Below are 18,871 nucleotides of genomic sequence, written 5' to 3'. Positions count from 1 at the left end.
GTCTCAGGTTACCTGTGCCAGGGTATGATGATGAGTAATGCTAAGCACACATTCACTTAGTTTTTGTTCATCCGCAGACGAGCCATAATGCTGCACAGGCGCTTTCGCTCTCTCCTGTACAAACTCAAGGGAAAGTGTTAGATGATAATTTCACACAGTCTTTGATTCAACTTACATCTCAGGACTTTTGGTGCCACCGTCGTGTTCCTGCAGCGATGATCTTCACAGCAGAGCAGGTCACTTGTATGTGTGAGGTCCTGCTGCAGAGCGGCTGCATGGACCGTCTCGCCAGCTTCCTCCACACTCTTCCTCCTCCTTCCTCCTCCTCTTCGAGCCCTGGGGAACTGGAGAGTGTGCTCAAAGCAAAAGCTGCAGTGGCCTTTCACCAGGGGCGCTTCTTGGACCTCTACAGCCTGCTGGAGGGCTTCCCCTTCTCCCCACGCAGCCACCCGCTCCTCCAGCAACTGTGGCTGCAAGCTCACTACATGGAGGCCGAGAGGCAGAGGGGCCGACCTCTGGGAGCCGTGGGGAAGTACCGCGTAAGGAGAAAGTTTCCTCTACCACACACCATCTGGGATGGAGAGGAGACCAGCTACTGCTTCAAAGTAGGCAAAATCTAATTGTAAATGTACTCCTCAACTGCTATGTAGCTGTTGAGTGCCTAGGTACATTTATTTAAGCATTATACTGAACATAAATACAGTTTTACAGTACTTGTACTATCCTTAAATGTTTTATTCTACCTCAGACATCTACTTCATCATATTTCAGATTCACATTTTACTCCACTAGATTTATCTGACATCAGTAATGAGACACTTTGCAGGTTCAAGTTTTGCATAAGAATACACCACCTTCCATTAAAATGTGATTATTTGTTGCATGTTAACATACTTCTCTTTTTACTTACAAGTACGCCTCACATTAACCAGCAAGAACTGTAAAAAGCTTTTATTGTTATATAAGATAGGATCAAATCCAATTCTTTTGACTGATGCTTAAAGTTTCTTTTTGCTGCTGTAATTTTGCATTCATAAAATTTTGAATGAAGGTTATTTGTCTCCTTTTTGGCAGTCACTGACTTTTTCCACTACCGGAAATACACTCTACACTCCTCTGAGCCCCAAGCACTGATTTTTTATGGTGTAGATTTGTTTAAACAGTAGTAATGCTAGTAAAGGAGAAAAAAAACAACAAAAAAACATTTTCTCAGTCTTTTGGGTTTTTTGTGAGATTTAGTGAATATCTCAAAATTGCTTAGATTAAAATGTATTCCAGTGACATGAAGGTGTTTGATGCGTCCCAATAAAAAGCAATTCAGTTTGAGAAGTTAAAACTGTACTTGTGATCCATGCTACAACTAATTTCTGCACAATATTTTGTTCGCCTCGTTTATACGAATGAAATGGACAAAATTAAGGAATCCTTTAAGGAATCCTTTCCCTGCAATGCGGTCGAGAACAACACCACCACACACTATGACCTTAATAATAAACATAAGAGAGCATTAGCACCTTTTCAATAATGTCAACAAAAATGAAACTGTATAAGATTCGTAAAAATAGAATTTATAGCAGGAGTGTTGAATGGGATCGCTCTAGATTTCGCAAGTGTTCCTAGTAAAGTAGTTTAAGAGTTTATAAATATTTTTAAATAGGTGGCACAACTGATAAACTTTATCAGGACTGAGTAAGGTGGCCTTTTGTGGGAATAGATGAGCCCACTGTTGCTGCATTGTTGCAACACACACAAAAAAACCCAACTGTAATGTATTTTTTTTCAATTCATTTTCTAAACAATAGAAGAGATATTACATATCAAATATGTCAGGTCAAATAAATTAGAAAACTGTTTAAAATACTCTAAAAGAGAGAGCTGGAGAATCAATGAGAGAAAGTCATGTTGTTTGAAAATGAAATATGGTTTATCATACCAGGACAGAATTTATATTCTCACAGCCCATGTGTTGCAGCGCTACAGATTTTAGTTTGAAGTATTTGGATATGTAGGATTTGTCAGCTATTAAAAAGGAGTATGTTTTACTGGACAGTCTGAAATAAACGCTGCAGCTTGACTGAACTGTGGAAGGGATGGCTACAGAAACTTGCTTTTTTTGTTGAAGGACAACATCTGAAATATATTCCTGGAGGACTTCATACTCAGAGGAATTCAAAATGATAAATGACGACACCTAATTTACGTAAAGCTACTATTAACGAGTCCTTAGTGATAGCACACACTCAAAACTAGCTACACCACTTTATACACCAACTGTAGTTTCTCAAAGGGTTTTGACAAAGCTGACAGATGTCTTTTGAGTTGCAATAACGTTTACATTTGATTTTATATAAACTATTTACCTCACAAACAGGAGAAATCTCGGACTATCCTCAGAGAGTGGTACCACCGTAAGCCGTACCCGTCCACCCGGGAGAAGAGGGAGCTCGCCGCGGCCACCGGCCTCACAGCCACGCAGGTCAGCAACTGGTTCAAGAACCGCCGGCAGAGGGACCGAGCCACGGACGGTACCGGGTCAGTAGGTCGAACTATTGCGTTTTAATAATTTAACGCTCTGTTTTGTGGCAACAAAAAATATTGATAAACATGATGACAGTTAATCAGGACTCACCTGAAACTCAGGGAGCGGATGGATACCAGGTGACCAAACTGACCGTTGGTGCTTAGCATCGAGCCATGGACAAAATATTTGTACTATCTGAGTAAATTTAAACCAATATGAATTAAATTATACTTTACATGTTAAGTTTGAAGAGACTCGATTTTTATACAAGCCACGGAATTTAGTTTAATAAATAAGAAATCGATTAAACTAAAACACCGCGGAGTGATCCAACAAATTCAATTAGCAAACCAGATCTGATTTTGACGCCTTGAAATCAAGATAAACTAGTCCCTCTGTATTCTCAGTTGAATTTTCCTGTGAACTTAAGGGAAAATACATCAATATACAGCAATAAGTACTTCGTTATAGGATTTTTCATGCACAGACCATCGTGGTCCATTGATAATCTTGCTTTTGTCCTGTTTTTCTCCAAATTGGGAGTTGGGGAAAGCCCCAAGTAGATGTTCTGCAGGCATGTTTTGCATTTCTAGTTTTACAACCGCATAACCATATAAATGAGAGGCAAAACATTCCAGTTTGTCTCTTTTGGCAACATTGCACAACTGCATATAAAAACCAACTGGATTTCGAAGTAACTTAATAGCTGCTGAAGGGGGAAATGTTGGGTTTCTCTCTGTAAAGTGGTATGAAAAAGACATGTTATGATTTGGTGCTGCATAAACTGATCATTCTGTTGGACACATTGGATTTCAGATGGTAGCACCCTCTTGTGGTTAAATTAGAACATGACATATCAAATACTGTGGTATCTCTTGCATTTTTCTGATGCTTGTCCTTTCTTTTGCTCAGTTTCCAAACACTGGGCCTTGGAGGACCTCCAGAGGAAGCCTACCGTTCCTCTGACACCGACCTTTCACCTCCAGGCAGCCCAACTCCTCCACCGCTCTTCCATCCACCACCACCCCTGCATCACACATGTGGAGGCCTTTTAAATATCTAATGAGTCACTTTTGTCACTTGGTTGATGCATCTTGTTTCTCCTTCTTTAATGTAAAGTCTATTTTCTCATGTTTATTACCAAAACATGACTTTGCAGACACCGTACCATGACTTAAATATACACGGAACACCATACAAGACAGACATTAAAAGTAAGCATCATATGGCTGGATTAAATTCAACATTTCCATTCACAGAGGTGCCGTAAAGCCCTGCGGTGGATTTCCACACTGTGTTCACACACGGCACCAAAACATTTAGAACAATCAGGTTTTTCAGCTTGTTAAAGGGAAGATGAGACGAGATGATGCTGGTAAAATGTTACATGTACTGAGTGCAGAAGCTACAGGATTTATGAAGTAACAACGCTCCTCAGTGTTTACAACTTCCCCAAAATTGAATAAAATAATTTTAACTTCATGACAGACTTGATTACGTGTCTAGCATGGTGTGAAAGGAACATGTGTTGGACTTAACTTATAACATCATTATGATGTTAGTTTATGTAGCTAGCGCTTGTTAACAGCCGAGGCTAAGAGGATCTTCACTGATCTGAAGGTATAACCAGGAGAAATAATTCACAGATATGAACTAGCTGTCATTCACCATCATCACTGTCTGAACAGTGTTCACAGCAGCTCAGATGATTACAAGTCTGTCTTTAAGACAAAGTGCATTGCCGTCATATTCACAGGGTAAGCTATCAGTAAGGCTGATAAGGCTTTTCTTTTTCACAGGAACAAAACAAAAATATTAATTTAGAGTGCTTTTAAAATCACAGACACATTTAACAGCTGCTCCTCATTAGCTTGTACTGACATCTTCGATGAGAGTCCACTTCATATGTCATTTAGGCAGATTGTCCAACTCCTCCATCACATGAAAACAAAGACAGTCCAGCAGGGACGAGTCTTTGGTAAAGCTCAGCTGGTATTCTACTTCAGTCTAGTCATGTCACCAGTCTTCTCTTGTGCACCTGGTTATGCATCATTTATTCTGTACGAACCTGAAGCACAGAAATTTGTGTTTTACTGTTCAGAAGCCCAGGTATTCAGCCAGAAATACAGCCATGATCTTAGTCAGGTTCTCTACAGTCGGTCGGTGCATGTTCTCCTCGGTGTCATCCAGTGTGTGCCAGAACTGTGGGAAGGGAGTGGCGATGACATGTAGCACAGGAACCCCTGTATAGGAAAGATGAAGATGGTGACTGACAGCATGCAACAAAGTGAACATGCTCATAGAGACGATCTGTCAATGGGAACAAAATGTATTCAATGAGGAAAGTGCATTAATGGAGAAGTAAACACACTAACACACACTATAATATTGCAATGTAATACATTAAACAACACAATATTTATATAGAAGGTGCTTTTGTCTGTGGAGAATTGATTAAAAGCATTAAACAGCCACAACAGCAAGAGGTTCTTCTACAGTACAAGTGCTTAAAGGTTTAAGGTGCAGTTTGGCAGAGAGTCTATTCTTCAGACGTCAGTAGGGAGTATATTCCACGAACGTAGCACCAACAACAGAGGAGAGGCTCAATGGAGAGCGAGACCACAAGGTCCTCAGAGAGATGGAAATGGTTTGGAGTGCAGGGTTTAATCGTGGCTTTGAGACAGGACAGAGTGATTCCTTCTAACACTGTCTGGAGCTGAAATTGAGCTGCTGAAGGGAAGCGAATGTGGTGCAGGGTTCCTCCTCATTTTCCATTCAAAATACATTACTAGTCTCAGATTTCAAGCAGTTTCAGACGTCTGAGTACAAATGGCTTGAGGTTTTTTACATAAATAATTTCAAATCCAACTGTTAACATGCTATATTCTAATTATGTATGCTATTATGTTACCAAATGTTATCCTGCCTGAAGACTGTAGCTCTAATTACACATACCAATAAATTAGCATCAAACCCAGACAAAGTAAATTCACAGCATTTTAATTTTGTGCTAAAATGGAAGCGAATAGCATCTCTGTCCAAAGAGGGCTGCTGCTACCTGCACTTCTAATATTTTCCCTTAGCTTACTAAATAAATAACAGCCCCTAACCTATATTTAGAGCATCTTTTATAAATAACAACCAAAACTGAGTTGAAAAAAGACCGTCTGGTCTGCTCTGTGTATTCAACATGCCCATGGAAATGATGCAGCCACAGATAGAATGGTTATTTGTGATGCTATGTTTACATGTAATTCAAAAATATTTCTGCAATTTTTTCAAAGCTAATTAGGTTGCAGATTTTTAGATTTCATGTAGTTTGATGTTTTAATGTAAGAGCATCATCTAGATATTTCACCTTTCTAACCTTTTTTTCCTACTATGATATGTTACATTAATGAGTAGCATCAAATTGGAAACAAACAAAATATTCATTCATATTTAAGTCAGTGCTAACTAATATTGGACAGGTGCTCTCAAAATATTCCAAAATGAGCATTTACAACATTTATAGAACAGTTTTGTTAACGGGGATGAACGAGGGATCTCTATTTATGGCTGAAATGTTATCAGAAACTCTAACGGTGCTTTGATTTATCACTGTAAATGTAAAATTAAATTAAAGGCAATCCTGAGACAAGCAAGGAATGCTACATCAATGCCTGCATGTAGGAATCTGTAAGAATTATTGCCAATTTATTTGAAGAGCAATAAACATTTTAAGGGGTGTAAGGGGCCCTTTCTTTGAACACTAGTGTGTATGAAATGATAGGCAGAGCTGTTAGAGCGGTTGAGAGGGGCTTCTAGTAGACCTGGACCAAAAGCTCTGCTTACCACTTGAGATCGCTTCCACCAACCTGCGACCAGACCTAGTGCTATGGTCAGCTTTGCTTAGACAAGTCTACATCATCGAGCTCACAGTGCCCTGGGAGAGCTCAGTAGAGGAGGCCTGTGAGTGCAAGAATCTGAGAAATATGGAGCTTTCCGCCGATGCAAAACATTGAGGCTGGAAGGTGAGGGTCTGACCAGTCAAAGTAGGCTGCAGTGGCTTTGTAGGCTTCTCTGGGAGATGGGAGTATGCAGGAAGGCCCACCAGCAGGCGATCAAGGACCTCTCCAGAGATGCTGAAAAGGGAAGTCAGTGGCTGTGGATGAAGAGAAAGGACTCCAGCTGGGCCTTCAGGTGAGTAGACGGCATCTAGGGGCTGAACCTGGGACGCTGGGATTCACTGCTGAACCCTCTGGAGGTGTCGTGGGCCGATCAGCGAAACACCGATGAAGGAGGGCGCCCACTTGATAACCCAGAGGACGCCCTCACTCACTCGACCATCCCACGGAGTCTTAGGTGTCTCACGCATGCAAGAAAGGATATCAACATCTAGTCCTACACAACAGATCTACTGGTGTAGAAGCAGCTCTGCATTTAGTCATATGCCATGTTTCTTGTCTTGCTTTCCACACCATCAAGGTGGAAAATTCTCCTGTATGATCAATACCTTTTTAGAAATACAGAATGTTTTATGCTAGAGAACAGGTTAGGGGCAAAAATCTTGGAACACACATATTTTTCCGAGATCTCTTTTCTTTTTGTCGCCACTCACCTTTATGAAGGAAGGGGATGTGGTCGTCCTGCACAGGTCCGAGGTACACGTCCTTCCTAAAGTACGTCTGCTCTGAGGGGTGAGACGTCAGGAGACCCTGTCGATGGAGCCTCTTCTCTGACGGGTGAGGGCAGAGTTAGTGCATACAGCAGGGAGGGATTTCAATATTAATGCCAGAGCTACAGCCAGCACTTACCTGCAGCAATCAGGCGGTCAAACCAGCGTGCCGTGTTGTCAAAGTGATTCGCAATCAGAGGATCTGGACCGCCGAGCAGGTCGAGCAGCACAAAGAGGTCCTGCAGAGAGAATTTAAAGATCAGTGGCTGGAAACGAAAATGCTGCGTGACAAAGTTAGAAACGGCAACTAGAATTGTGTTTGTAAATTTAATCCACTTGTGCATCCAGACACTTCAGCAGCAGCAGGGTCAGTCCATAATAACATGATAAAAACTGCTATCGTTGGTTTGTTCAGGCAGTCTGCTGAAATCTGCCTTTTCATGTATAATTCAGCGTGTCTGGATCGGGATGACCTCAGAGGACATGTGTTTGTGTCTGCAGTTTCCTCACCACAGCATGCAGCATGTTGGCGTGTGAGGGGGCTGCAGGATGAGGCGTATTAGCCATGCGTTCGGCCAGGTGTCGAGAGCCGTAAAGCGAGTCTGTAGCGGTCCACTCCTCAAACGACTCCTCACCGTCAAAAAACACAAGCTGAAGAGACACTGGGAGTCTCTAAGAGGAAACAGGAAGAAAGCAGAGGGAATGAAATTAAAATCCACTTAAGAAAAAGCTGCAGTTAGGCCCGGTTTCTCCTCCTGCGGTGTTGTCGCAGTGTGTATTCGAGTATGTGTGTATGTGTGTAATCCTACAGTAACTGCATAAATCACAGGCTCTGGAGAGATAGTGCTGCATTTGAAAGATGGGGCTAGAGTCAGCATTTTCTCACCTATGCTGCAGCCTCAGAGGCAGAGTGATGAAACCAGAGTATAAGAAAAGGACACTCTCGTCAGCATCTCAGAGTTTTACTCTTTATCACAGGAAGAAAGTAAAATACAGAACCAAAACTTGTCTGTAACAGAAGTTCAGCCTCTGCAAACTGCCATGACGTCAATACATCTGTAACATAAAGACAACACGTACCTGATGTTTGAACGTTCTAAGCTGAGCATCCAGAGAGGTGGCGAGCTCCAGGATCATAGCACAAGGTACTGCTGAGTCACTGGCCCCCAGAAACACCTTCTCTGGAGCCCGGGGGTCTGGAGGCAGGACCTTGGAGTCATAGTGGCAGGCCAGGAGCAGCCTCCGAGGGGCCGTAGGGTCCAGAGTGGCTACGATGTTGGTGAAGGTGACCTGACCACGAGGGGTTGGAGACTGGAAGGAGTCCAGGTCTATGGACCAGCCGGCAGACAGCGAGGACAGGGTGGAGGTGATGTGCTGTGAAGTGGAGCAGAGAGTTTAAGATGAGGGGAGAATGTGTAGAAAAGAGGGAACTATAATGGTTTCTATAAATATGTACACACACCTGCTGTACAGCCAGGCTGCCTTGCGTCCCTGGGAGCCGCTCTATCAGGATGGGCCGCAGATGAGTCTCCCACAGGCGAGTACCATCCACCTGAGAGGCCAGACGGCGGATTTGAGCTTGGGAGCATTTACTGGGTTTGTGGGACAGCTGGAGGAGGGAACAGGGCAGAACAAAACATAATGTGAACCCAAACAGCAGCACAAACATGTTCCAGATACAAAGTTTTCTAATCCAGGTACTGCAAGTCTCTGCAACATCTGAAAAATCCTCTCTGATCCTTATTCTTTACACATATTTTCTCCATATCGACCTGATACTATCATTCTGTTTCTCTGTGCTGGTATTGTTACATCTTTCTCTAAAGGTTATATTTAGTGAAGGTTAAACTTGTTTAAGTCGAGAAGGTGACCAGTGTAAGGCTGAAACAAATACTGAAACTATTTTGGTAGATAACTAATTAACCATTTCAGCAGAAATACTAAATATTCCATTTTTAACCATGTCACTAACACATTGATGTAATGCTTTTGATCATGATATATGATAGTAAGCTGAATATCTTTGGGTTTTGGACTGTTGGTAAGATAAAATATGTGTGGGAAATATTTCAACCTGGACTCTTGGAAGCTGCAATGGGCATATGTTGGACAGATTTTGGCTGCTTTCAGACAAGGATGGAAACAGATTGCAGTGGGAAACATGATCAGTGGCAGCACCTGGTCAGCTAGGCGACTATGAGGAATGCTTGGAACAGTACTAGGCTTGCATCTAAAAGTTATTTTTAGTACTCATTAATCGTTGTTCTTCTGCTTGATCTATGGATCATTTAGTATATAAAATGTTGTAAAAAATTAAACATATCTTTCACAATTTTCCTAACTTGATGCCCTCCTGCCACCAAAATATATATTCAGCTCTCAATCATACAATCATACATTGGTAATATTTTCATTATAACTCACTTAGATAATCAATATACTGGTTTCTATGACTATGACTGTATCACCACAATGCTTATGTTAGGTCTAAATAGTAGTGGAAGAGGCTATTATTTGATTTTCCAGTATCGGGAATTGCCAAAGTTTAGTTCACAGTATGACCCACACAGCTGTCAGTAATAAAGCAAAATGTTATTTTCCAAGAAATCTAACTCTTTGAATTCTTGACAGTGCTACAAACAAATGGTACTGTTATCATTTTTAGGTCAAAGAAGAGGCAAATGAAATCAATAAAGCCCACAACTGCCCTGCAACTAGAAAATATTCTATTGTCCACTAAACTGCTGATTGTTTTTCTATGAAATGACAGAAAATGGTGAGAAGTTTCAGTGTTTTCCAATGACCTCTTGAAATGTCTTGTTTTGTTCACAACCCCCCCCCCCCCCCAAAAAAAAAAAAAAATCTTAAAATTTAAGAAGCTGGAATCAAATGATTTATACTTCTCTTATTTAGAATATCAACATAACTGACAAATAATTTAATCTCAGGCTTAAACTATTCTTATTTAAATTAAAGTATTGAAAGTAAACGCACTTCTTGTACTGCTGAGAGTGATACTGTATGTTTGAATTATCATAGTCGTTGTTATAATGGTAACTTTAATGTGCAGCAATGCATCTTATTTTTAAAAAATCATGATAAACTCTGCAAGCAAAACCTTGATCTTCAAAGTAAATACTGACTGCAGCTGTCAACTAACTGTACTGGATTAGAAAAAAATAAAAGTATGCAACATGTGTACAGTACGTGAGTAAATGCATTTCCACCCCCAGTCTCTGGTTTTAATTTCATAAATTTGAAGTGTATTCATAATTAAAAAATAATCATAACAAAACACTCCCACTGTGTGCATGTGAAGCTTTAAGGTTTGTTTCTGCTCCTGTCTCTGCTCTTACCCTCTCTCTGGTCAGATCTGCGGCTGGCAGGGGGCTCGACTGTCTCCCGGCGGTGTCGTTGGACAGGTAGACCCCCAACACCACCGCAAGCACCAGGACGCCGAGCAGACACAGCAGTAGGACCCGGGCCCTAGGCATCCGCACCCGGTCACAGCCGGGGAAGGAGCCGCCGCCGTTGCTCTGCTGCAGAGGCTTGTACCGCCGACTGGACCTGGACATGTCTGAAGGAGCGGCGTCTGTCTGCTGTCTGTCGGTTTAACGGCTACGTGTCCAAACCGTCGGAGGGAGTAAACACAGGAAGAGAGGCGACACCGGGGGAAACAGCTCGACGGTTACATCTGCAACAGCCTCCCTCAACACAGCAACCCATCGTTAGCTTCTGAAACTCGCTGTTTGCTGGCCCCAGTGCCCGGTGCGACTCTGAGAGCCCGGTGGTTTGAAGACATGGCTGACTTTTCGTGCCGTTTCTGTGAAGTTAATCGATTTTTAGTCAGAATTTAAGCAGAAACTGCTTCATCCCGTCTCCGTAGCTTCTGTCGTTTAGCAACGAGCAGCTCTTCACTGCTGCGCTATTGTTGAGAAAAACCACATTAAAACAGCCATGTAACAAAGTTGTCATAACTGTGCCTCTCTCCCTGTGCAGAAGCACAGTAAAAACGGTTGAAATGTTTCGAGTTCTCGTCGTGGGACATCCCCTGTAGTAATCTAATGGTAATACTTCTTTGAGGCTCTAATGATGGCTGGAGAACAGCTATGTGGAGCGTTACTGCCCCCTACCGACCAGGAGAGGAGCTACTGCAAAAACAAGAAACACCCAAAAAATAATAAATACAATAAAATGCAAAAATATGACACATAAAAAACAGTTCTACATACTCATCTTGTACTTTACTCATCTAATTATATTTTATTATGTACCGCCAATGTTTGATATAATTTTAGCAACATCTGGCAGAAGAACATCTTTCAAAATTAATATATGAAATTATGTTTATATAGATTTTTTCTATTTTTGTGCTATATTTAGATTATAGATATGCATGTTTTTGACACTGGATACATGTTATTTTGCACACTGTATATTTTCTATATTGTATATTTTGCTTTATATATAACTAATGTTTATTACTTTCCAACATTTAAAATAAAACAATATTAAGTGCTACATGTGTATATGTTTCATATGTTTATATAGTATAGTCTTGTAGAGTAGAGCAGAGTAATATTGAGATTTTAGATATGCATATAACTTAGCTTCGCACACTGTATTTTTCACATTACAAATGTCTATCTCGCCTCGTCTTGTCCGGTCTTGTCTTTTCCTGTCTCGTCTTGTCATGCCATGTCATATCCTGTCTTATCTTGTGTGGTCCTCTATTGTCTTTTCCTCTGTGGTCTTGTCTTGTGTGGTCTTGTACTGTCCTGCCATGCTACAATTCTACAATTCTGCAATTTCATTTAGCAGACGCTTTTGTCCAAAGCGACGTACAGCACAAGCAACAATTCAGACATGCTATGCCATGCCATGCCATGCTCCGTCCCGTCCCGTCTCGTCCTATCTTGTGTAGTTGTGGTTTGTCCTTTATATCTTATTAAATAAATATTTAATCTTATTACATAAATAAACATGGATATGCTTGAAATAAATGAACAAGACAATAAATATGTAAATAAATGTAACAATAAAATAAATACATTTATGAAGTACATATTTTAAACACTACTTTTATTTATTCACAATACCATGTTTATTTATTTCCAGTGACTTTATTTCATAATTTTTACTGTTTATCATACATACATCACAGTACTGCATGAAATTATGTAATCCTCAATTTGACAAACATTTTCATACATCAGTAACTAATATGTACTAGCTGAATCATATAAAGTGAGTGTAATATGACATATAATGTTGTGTGCTTTTAATTAATCTTGTTTCCTTTTCATTTTTTCCTCTCTGTTTCCTTCTTTCCTTTAGTTTACGTTTTCTAGAAGTGTCTGTGAGTGTATCTGTAGCACAGTCACTATAAAAATAATTGTGTAAGAGCATAAAGTGCATACATTCTTGTGCCTTTTATGAGGTTACGACAGAACAAAAACAAACCTGTTACATGACCTACTTCTGTCTCCCGCCAGATTTGAAGACCGGAAAGGGAAATAGGCTTTCTAACACTGCTGTGATTGGCCCTCGGATTCTACATCCCGCCTTCTCTTGTTGCTGATTGGCTGGATATGCTTGTAGGTCTCCTCTCCCGACGGTTCCGCCTTCCGTACAAATACACCGTTCGCGGGATTTTTGGAGTCATTCGCGCTTTTCTCCTGGAGCCTGGCCGGAGCTTGTGTTCAGCCGCATCTTCTGATACCGCGGAGAGGTTGAAGCTGTAGCTGGAGAGCTGCTGTTTTCTCTGGAGAGGAGTAACACCACAGTCTGCCAGCATGCATGTGATAAAGCGAGGTAAGCCGTGTGTTTCCGTTGCTATGGAACTGCAGGCCTCATTTAGCTCCACTGCCAGCGAAGTTGTTTCTCCGGTTATTATGAAGCGACACCGACTCTTACGGTGTTTCAGCTCGATTGATCAGAAGTTATATCACAAGACAGGAACTTACAGGCCTTGTTCGAATAGCTAAACCAGCCTGTTGGCTAACATTAGCTAGCAGTTAAGCTAGTTGTGAGTTAACCTTTAGCTAGTTAACCAGCAGACTCCAGCCACACGGTCAGCGTTTTACTCAGCTAAGTAAAGTTGGGTTGTCATTTCAGAAATTTTTGCTCCATCAGCTGCTGTCCATTGAACAAAAGTCGACGTTAAAATGTAGCTTCAGGGGGTACCTGGTCAACTCGTGCGTATAGGAAAAAATAAGCAATTAGGGTTAAAAATTAGATTAGGAGTGAGAAAGGTTAGGGTTAGCAAAAGAAAACAGGGGTAGGGGTAGGAATAAAGAAAGAGCAAATAGAAAAACATAAAATAAGGAATGAGCGGTTAGGGAAAAGTGAACGGGGGTAAGGATCAAAAGAAAAAGGGTAAGAGAAGAAAGATAAAATAAGGGTTACGAGGTTAGGGTTAGGGAAAAAGAAACAGGGGTAGGGATAGAAATAATAAAACACTGATTTTACATTCACTCAATACGCACGATGTTGGAATACGCCCTGTAACAGTAAATTTCTCCTTTGTGAGATCAATAAAGTCGATCTTATCTTATCTTACGCACGAGTTTGCATACGCACGAGTTGACCAGTATTCCTTCAGAGCTCGTTTTTCCAAAAAGGTGTTGTTTATGGACTCAGCTGTGAGCCTTTGTTGCACATGGCGCCAAAAGCTAAGATTTTAGGCCCACCTGCATGTGTGTGGACCTCAGTGGGGTTCCGGTTGGACATGTACCTGTATTCATACATGAAATGCACAGAAGAGAAGCAAGTATTGGACTGACAGTGACCACATTTTAAAAACAGATGTCAGAAAACTGTTTGATAAATGCAGGGATCGAGCATTTTTGTTTGTCAAGAAGAGGAAACCCTGATTTTACAACTATACTAGACCTTTTAACATCATTGTCATGTGGTTGAGTTTATTTTCACAAGCTATATCTGAGAATTAAAACAAAACATGGGTAAAAGAGCAATTTTCAAATCCAAGGAGCTGTCTTTTTTTTTTTTAAGATAAAGATCGAGTTTATCAGTTATCCAATTTGTATACATGCACTGTAAAAGTTGAGTTCAGTCAGACCTGCACTGTTGTTAGTAGTGATTCAAAGGTGTTATTTTCCATAAAGTTAAACTCTTTCCATTCTTGACAGTGTTACAAACAAGTGATGCTGTTATCCACTGTAAGGTAAAGAACCGAGCTGAGGAATATGCAAAAACATAATAATCATATTGTGATTATTATTGACAGATATTGTGATGGATTGGGATTGCAGTAGGAATGAAAATCAGTTGAATAAAGAAAATAAAATATTGTGATTGTATAATTTGTTTCTGTAACAGACAATTTTGAATCTCTGTGGCATCACACTGCTTTAATTCTATCAGTATTTATTGACAGATTTTACATTTTTGCCCAAAAATTGCAATTCCTGTGTTTGAATATTGCATTTGGCCATGTTGCAATTCTGATGATATTTCAATTAACTTTTTCTGCCCTAGAACAGAAGTGAAATCATAATAGACGACACTAGTTGTGCAAGTAATGTTTAATGTTTCATATTTTCTGGATTCATTTCTTAGTCATTTTGACAATATTATGTCAGAGAATGGTGAAAATTGCCAATCCATGTTTCCCAAAACCCAACATAATGCTCTGAAATGTCTCGTTTTGTTTACAACTCAAAGATATTTAGTTTACTGCCACAGAGGAGGAAATAAGGTAACAGAGTTTTGACAGTTTAAAAAAAAAAAAAAAAAGCAGTTAATTATGTATTTGACCAACTCAAGGCCAAAATCACTGTCAAAAAAAATGATAGTTCAAATCAGACCAATTAGAGTGAAACAGTTTGTGCCCTCATTTCGCCGTTACAACAATGAAAGGATGTCAAATGTAGCAGAACTTGAGATATTGTGCTCTTTGGTTCAAAAGTCCCATTAGTATGCCTGAGAAAAGAGAACTAGAGGCGATGCCTAATGTCATCTGATGCATAAATGTTACTTTAATAAAGTGTACAGACCAAAGCTCACCATTAAAATAGGACTGTTTGATATGAGTTTCCTTTATATAAAATACATCTAATTATTTACATTTCTTGACCTCACTGGATCTCTTAACTAATGCATATAAACATTTCACCAGTTTTTTTGTTAGTACCTTTAAATTATGTTGCTTAAGCTGACAGATTTTTTTTTGTGTGTGTGTATTGTTTTTCAGATGGACGCCAGGAACGCGTCATGTTCGACAAAATCACCTCTCGCATCCAGAAGCTTTGCTACGGGCTGAACTCTGACTTTGTGGACCCGGCCCAGATCACCATGAAGGTGATCCAGGGTCTGTACAGCGGAGTCACCACTGTGGAGCTCGACACGCTGGCAGCAGAGATCGCCGCCACGCTCACAACTAAACACCCCGACTACGCCATCCTCGCTGCTCGGATCGCCGTCTCCAACCTGCACAAAGAGACTAAGAAAGTGTTCAGCGACGTGATGGAGGACCTGTACAACTACATCAACCCCCTGAACAAACGCCACTCACCTATGATCTCCAAGGAGACACTTGACATCGTTCTAGAAAACAAAGACCGACTCAACTCGGCCATAATCTACGACCGAGATTTCTCCTACAACTTCTTCGGCTTCAAGACTCTGGAGCGTTCGTACCTGCTGAAGATCAACGGCAAAGTGGCCGAGCGACCGCAGCACATGCTCATGAGAGTCTCTGTAGGAATCCACAAGACGGATATCGATGCAGCGATTGAGACCTACAACCTGCTGTCAGAGAAGTGGTTCACCCACGCCTCCCCGACTCTCTTCAACGCTGGGACCAACAGGCCTCAGCTGTCCAGCTGCTTCCTGCTCGCCATGAAGGACGACAGCATTGAAGGCATCTACGACACGCTGAAGCAGTGTGCCCTCATCTCCAAGTCAGCTGGAGGCATCGGTGTGGCGGTCAGCTGCATCAGATCTACAGGGAGCTACATCTCTGGCACCAACGGAAACTCCAACGGGCTCGTCCCCATGCTGAGAGTTTACAACAACACGGCACGCTACGTCGACCAGGGGGGCAACAAGAGACCCGGAGCCTTCGCCATGTACCTAGAGCCCTGGCACTTTGACGTGTTCGACTTCCTGGAGCTGAAGAAGAACACAGGAAAGGAGGAGCAGAGGGCCAGAGACCTTTTCTACGCCATGTGGATCCCTGATCTGTTCATGAAGAGAGTGGAGAGCAACCAGGACTGGTCTCTGATGTGTCCCAACGCCTGCCCTGGTCTGGATGAGTGCTGGGGGGAGGAGTTTGAGAAGCTCTACACCAGGTATGAGAAGGAGGGCAAGGCCAAGCGTGTGGTGAAGGCTCAGCAGCTGTGGTACGCCATCATTGAGTCGCAGACAGAGACTGGAACGCCATACATGCTGTACAAAGACGCCTGCAACAGGAAGAGCAACCAGCAGAATCTGGGCACCATAAAGTGCAGCAACCTGTGCACCGAAATTGTTGAATACACCAGCAAGGACGAGGTAGCGGTCTGTAACCTGGCCTCCATCGCCCTCAACATGTACGTCACCCCAGAGCGGACTTTTGATTTTAAGAAACTGGCATATGTGACCAAAGTAATCGTCAAAAACCTGAACAAGATTATCGAGATCAACTACTACCCGGTACCGGAAGCCGAGAACTCGAACAAGCGCCACAGGCCGATCGGAATCGGAGTCCAGGGTTTAGCCGACGCCTTCATTCTCATGCGTCACCCGTTTGAAAGCCCAGAGGCTCAACTGCTCAACATCCACATCTTCGAAACCATTTACTACGCCGCTCTGGAGGCGAGCTGCGAGCTGGCGGCCGAGCTCGGCCCCTACGAGACGTACGAGGGCTCCCCGGTCAGCAAGGGCATCCTGCAGTACGACATGTGGGAGAAGACGCCGACCGATCTCTGGGACTGGAAGCTGCTGAAGGAGAAAATCGCCAAACATGGCGTGAGGAACAGCCTGCTGCTGGCCCCGATGCCCACAGCCTCCACCGCCCAGATCCTGGGCAACAACGAGTCCATCGAAGCCTACACCAGCAACATCTACACCCGCAGGGTTCTGTCGGGAGAGTTTCAGATCGTCAACCCTCATCTGCTCAAAGACCTGACGGAGAGAGGACTGTGGAACGAGGAGATGAAGAACCAGCTGATCGCTCACAACGGATCCATTCAGGTAACAAGATCACAGGAAATAAACACTATACAAGTCCTCAAGATGCATTGTTTTGCTTACATTGTTGGTTTTTGAGCGATCACATTTAAACGGGCTCGTTATTTTCAGAGCAAGAAAAGAGAAAAAATCTCTGCATTAGTTTGTTCAGATTAGAGCTGCAATGAATAATTTGAAAGAGGATTAATTGGCAGCTGGTTTCTACATTTCAAGCAACATTTCCAGATTTACAAATGTGAGAAATTGCAGCTTTTCTTTGCCATGTGTGACCTAAAAATTATTTGAATTTTAAACAAAAATGCCAAAAACATTTGACGTTATGGACAAAAAGCTTGAAAGTCTTAAGCTGTATCTATTTTCACACATAAATGCTACTGCTATCCTTCCTGTTGATTTATTATTATATTGTTAATCTGCCTGGGTTTTTATTTTTACAAAAATGGTTTTCTGTTCTGTTACTTCCCAGAGCCCAGTTGAAATCATTATTTTAACTACTGGGATGAGCTGATAAAGTCCCTACAGCTTTGGGATGGTGGCTGTTCTGATTTTAACGCTTCAGATGAGCAAAAAAACCTCATTTCTGATGCATTTTATTTTGACAGGAGATCGCTGAGATCCCAGACGACCTGAAGCAGCTCTACAAAACCGTGTGGGAAATCTCCCAGAAGACCATACTAAAGATGGCGGCCGACCGTGGCGCCTACATCGACCAGAGCCAGTCGCTGAACATCCACATCGCAGAGCCCAACTACGGCAAACTGACCAGCATGCACTTCTACGGCTGGAAGCAGGTGAGAGACGCCTAGAGGAGGAGGAGGAGGAGGAGGATGAAGAGTTAAAACTGGTTGTCATCGAAGTAAAAATGTGTTAAATCGACGCTTTCTCGCTGCAGGGTCTGAAGACAGGAATGTACTACCTGAGGACGAAGCCCGCCGCCAACCCCATCCAGTTCACCCTGAACAAGGAGAAGCTGAAGGAGGCGCCGCCGGCCAAAGACTCGGAGCAGGAAGTCAAAGAGCGAAACACGGCGGCCATGGTGTGTTCTCTGGAGAACAGAGACGAGTGCCTCATGTGCGGCTCTTAAACGTCTTCATTCTCACCTGCTCAGATTCAAAACACCTGCTGTGACTTGATGGTGGAGCTGTGATCGAAGTGCCTGATAGTTCTAAACACTTCAACTGTTCAAACTTGACCATTTTCTCACTGATGCACTGTTGACAGATTGTATAGAATTAATTTTATTAAAAATTAGTGTCCTGTCAGCTCACTTACACCAATGGGAGACCGCACTTATTACACACATGTACTGCAAAATGTATTTTATGTTGAGGATGAAATGGCCTTGTGATAGAAAATAAAGGTTGTATATGCAAGTTGTTGAATGCGGTTTTAGTTTTGATTTGTAGTTATTTTCAGAATTGACTTAAATGTCTTTCACTACACTGAGGACTGAAATATAGCAGCAGCAGTTTACAGTTGAAAACTTTCTCTAAGCTTGA

At 41.9% G+C, this 18,871-nt stretch overlaps 3 protein-coding genes across 3 annotated transcripts; 2 read left to right on the top strand and 1 right to left on the bottom strand.

The window, feature by feature from the left end:
* Positions 1–108: 108 nt before the first annotated feature.
* six9 (SIX homeobox 9) lies at positions 109–3,584 on the top strand. The gene is made up of 3 exons (XM_022221062.2): positions 109–605; positions 2,372–2,536; positions 3,468–3,584. The coding sequence occupies exons 1-3, from the start codon at positions 216–218 to the stop codon at positions 3,582–3,584; spliced, it is 672 nt and encodes a 223-aa protein (XP_022076754.2). The 5' UTR covers positions 109–215.
* A 21-nt stretch (positions 3,585–3,605) lies between these two features.
* Positions 3,606–11,278, bottom strand: qpctla (glutaminyl-peptide cyclotransferase-like a). The gene is made up of 7 exons (XM_022221052.2): positions 10,535–11,278; positions 8,641–8,787; positions 8,259–8,552; positions 7,689–7,850; positions 7,318–7,417; positions 7,122–7,238; positions 3,606–4,764 (listed from the first exon to the last, which is right to left on the bottom strand). Exons 1-7 carry the CDS (start codon positions 10,751–10,753, stop codon positions 4,619–4,621), a joined length of 1,185 nt encoding a protein of 394 aa, XP_022076744.1. The 5' UTR covers positions 10,754–11,278; the 3' UTR covers positions 3,606–4,618.
* Positions 11,279–12,784: 1,506 nt separating this feature from the next.
* Positions 12,785–18,745, top strand: LOC110970767 (ribonucleoside-diphosphate reductase large subunit). The gene is made up of 4 exons (XM_022221093.2): positions 12,785–12,992; positions 15,394–17,375; positions 17,975–18,163; positions 18,265–18,745. Exons 1-4 carry the CDS (start codon positions 12,974–12,976, stop codon positions 18,454–18,456), a joined length of 2,382 nt encoding a protein of 793 aa, XP_022076785.2. The 5' UTR covers positions 12,785–12,973; the 3' UTR covers positions 18,457–18,745.
* Positions 18,746–18,871: the final 126 nt, after the last annotated feature.

The sequence above is a fragment of the Acanthochromis polyacanthus genome, chromosome 13, assembly GCF_021347895.1.
Source record: "Acanthochromis polyacanthus isolate Apoly-LR-REF ecotype Palm Island chromosome 13, KAUST_Apoly_ChrSc, whole genome shotgun sequence".
Classification (NCBI taxonomy): Eukaryota; Metazoa; Chordata; class Actinopteri; family Pomacentridae; genus Acanthochromis; species Acanthochromis polyacanthus.
The sequence above is the reverse complement of the archived record's forward strand: the minus strand, read 5'-3'. Positions and strand labels throughout refer to the sequence as shown.

Excerpts from the sequence above, each read along its gene's own strand:
- six9 (XM_022221062.2), top strand. The coding sequence starts at position 216 with ATGATCTTCACAGCAGAGCAGGTCACTTGTATGTGTGAGGTCCTGCTG. Across the intron at positions 606-2,371 it reads AGACCAGCTACTGCTTCAAA|GAGAAATCTCGGACTATCCT; the intron begins GTAGGCAAAATC and ends CCTCACAAACAG. Across the intron at positions 2,537-3,467 it reads CCACGGACGGTACCGGGTCA|GAAGCCTACCGTTCCTCTGA; the intron begins GTAGGTCGAACT and ends GGACCTCCAGAG.
- qpctla (XM_022221052.2), bottom strand. The coding sequence starts at position 10,753 with ATGTCCAGGTCCAGTCGGCGGTACAAGCCTCTGCAGCAGAGCAACGGC. Across the intron at positions 7,239-7,317 it reads TGACCGCCTGATTGCTGCAG|AGAAGAGGCTCCATCGACAG; the intron begins GTAAGTGCTGGC and ends CTCACCCGTCAG. Across the intron at positions 4,765-7,121 it reads CATCCCCTTCCTTCATAAAG|GGGTTCCTGTGCTACATGTC; the intron begins GTGAGTGGCGAC and ends TTTCCTATACAG.
- LOC110970767 (XM_022221093.2), top strand. Across the intron at positions 17,376-17,974 it reads CTCACAACGGATCCATTCAG|GAGATCGCTGAGATCCCAGA; the intron begins GTAACAAGATCA and ends TTATTTTGACAG. Across the intron at positions 18,164-18,264 it reads ACTTCTACGGCTGGAAGCAG|GGTCTGAAGACAGGAATGTA; the intron begins GTGAGAGACGCC and ends TTCTCGCTGCAG.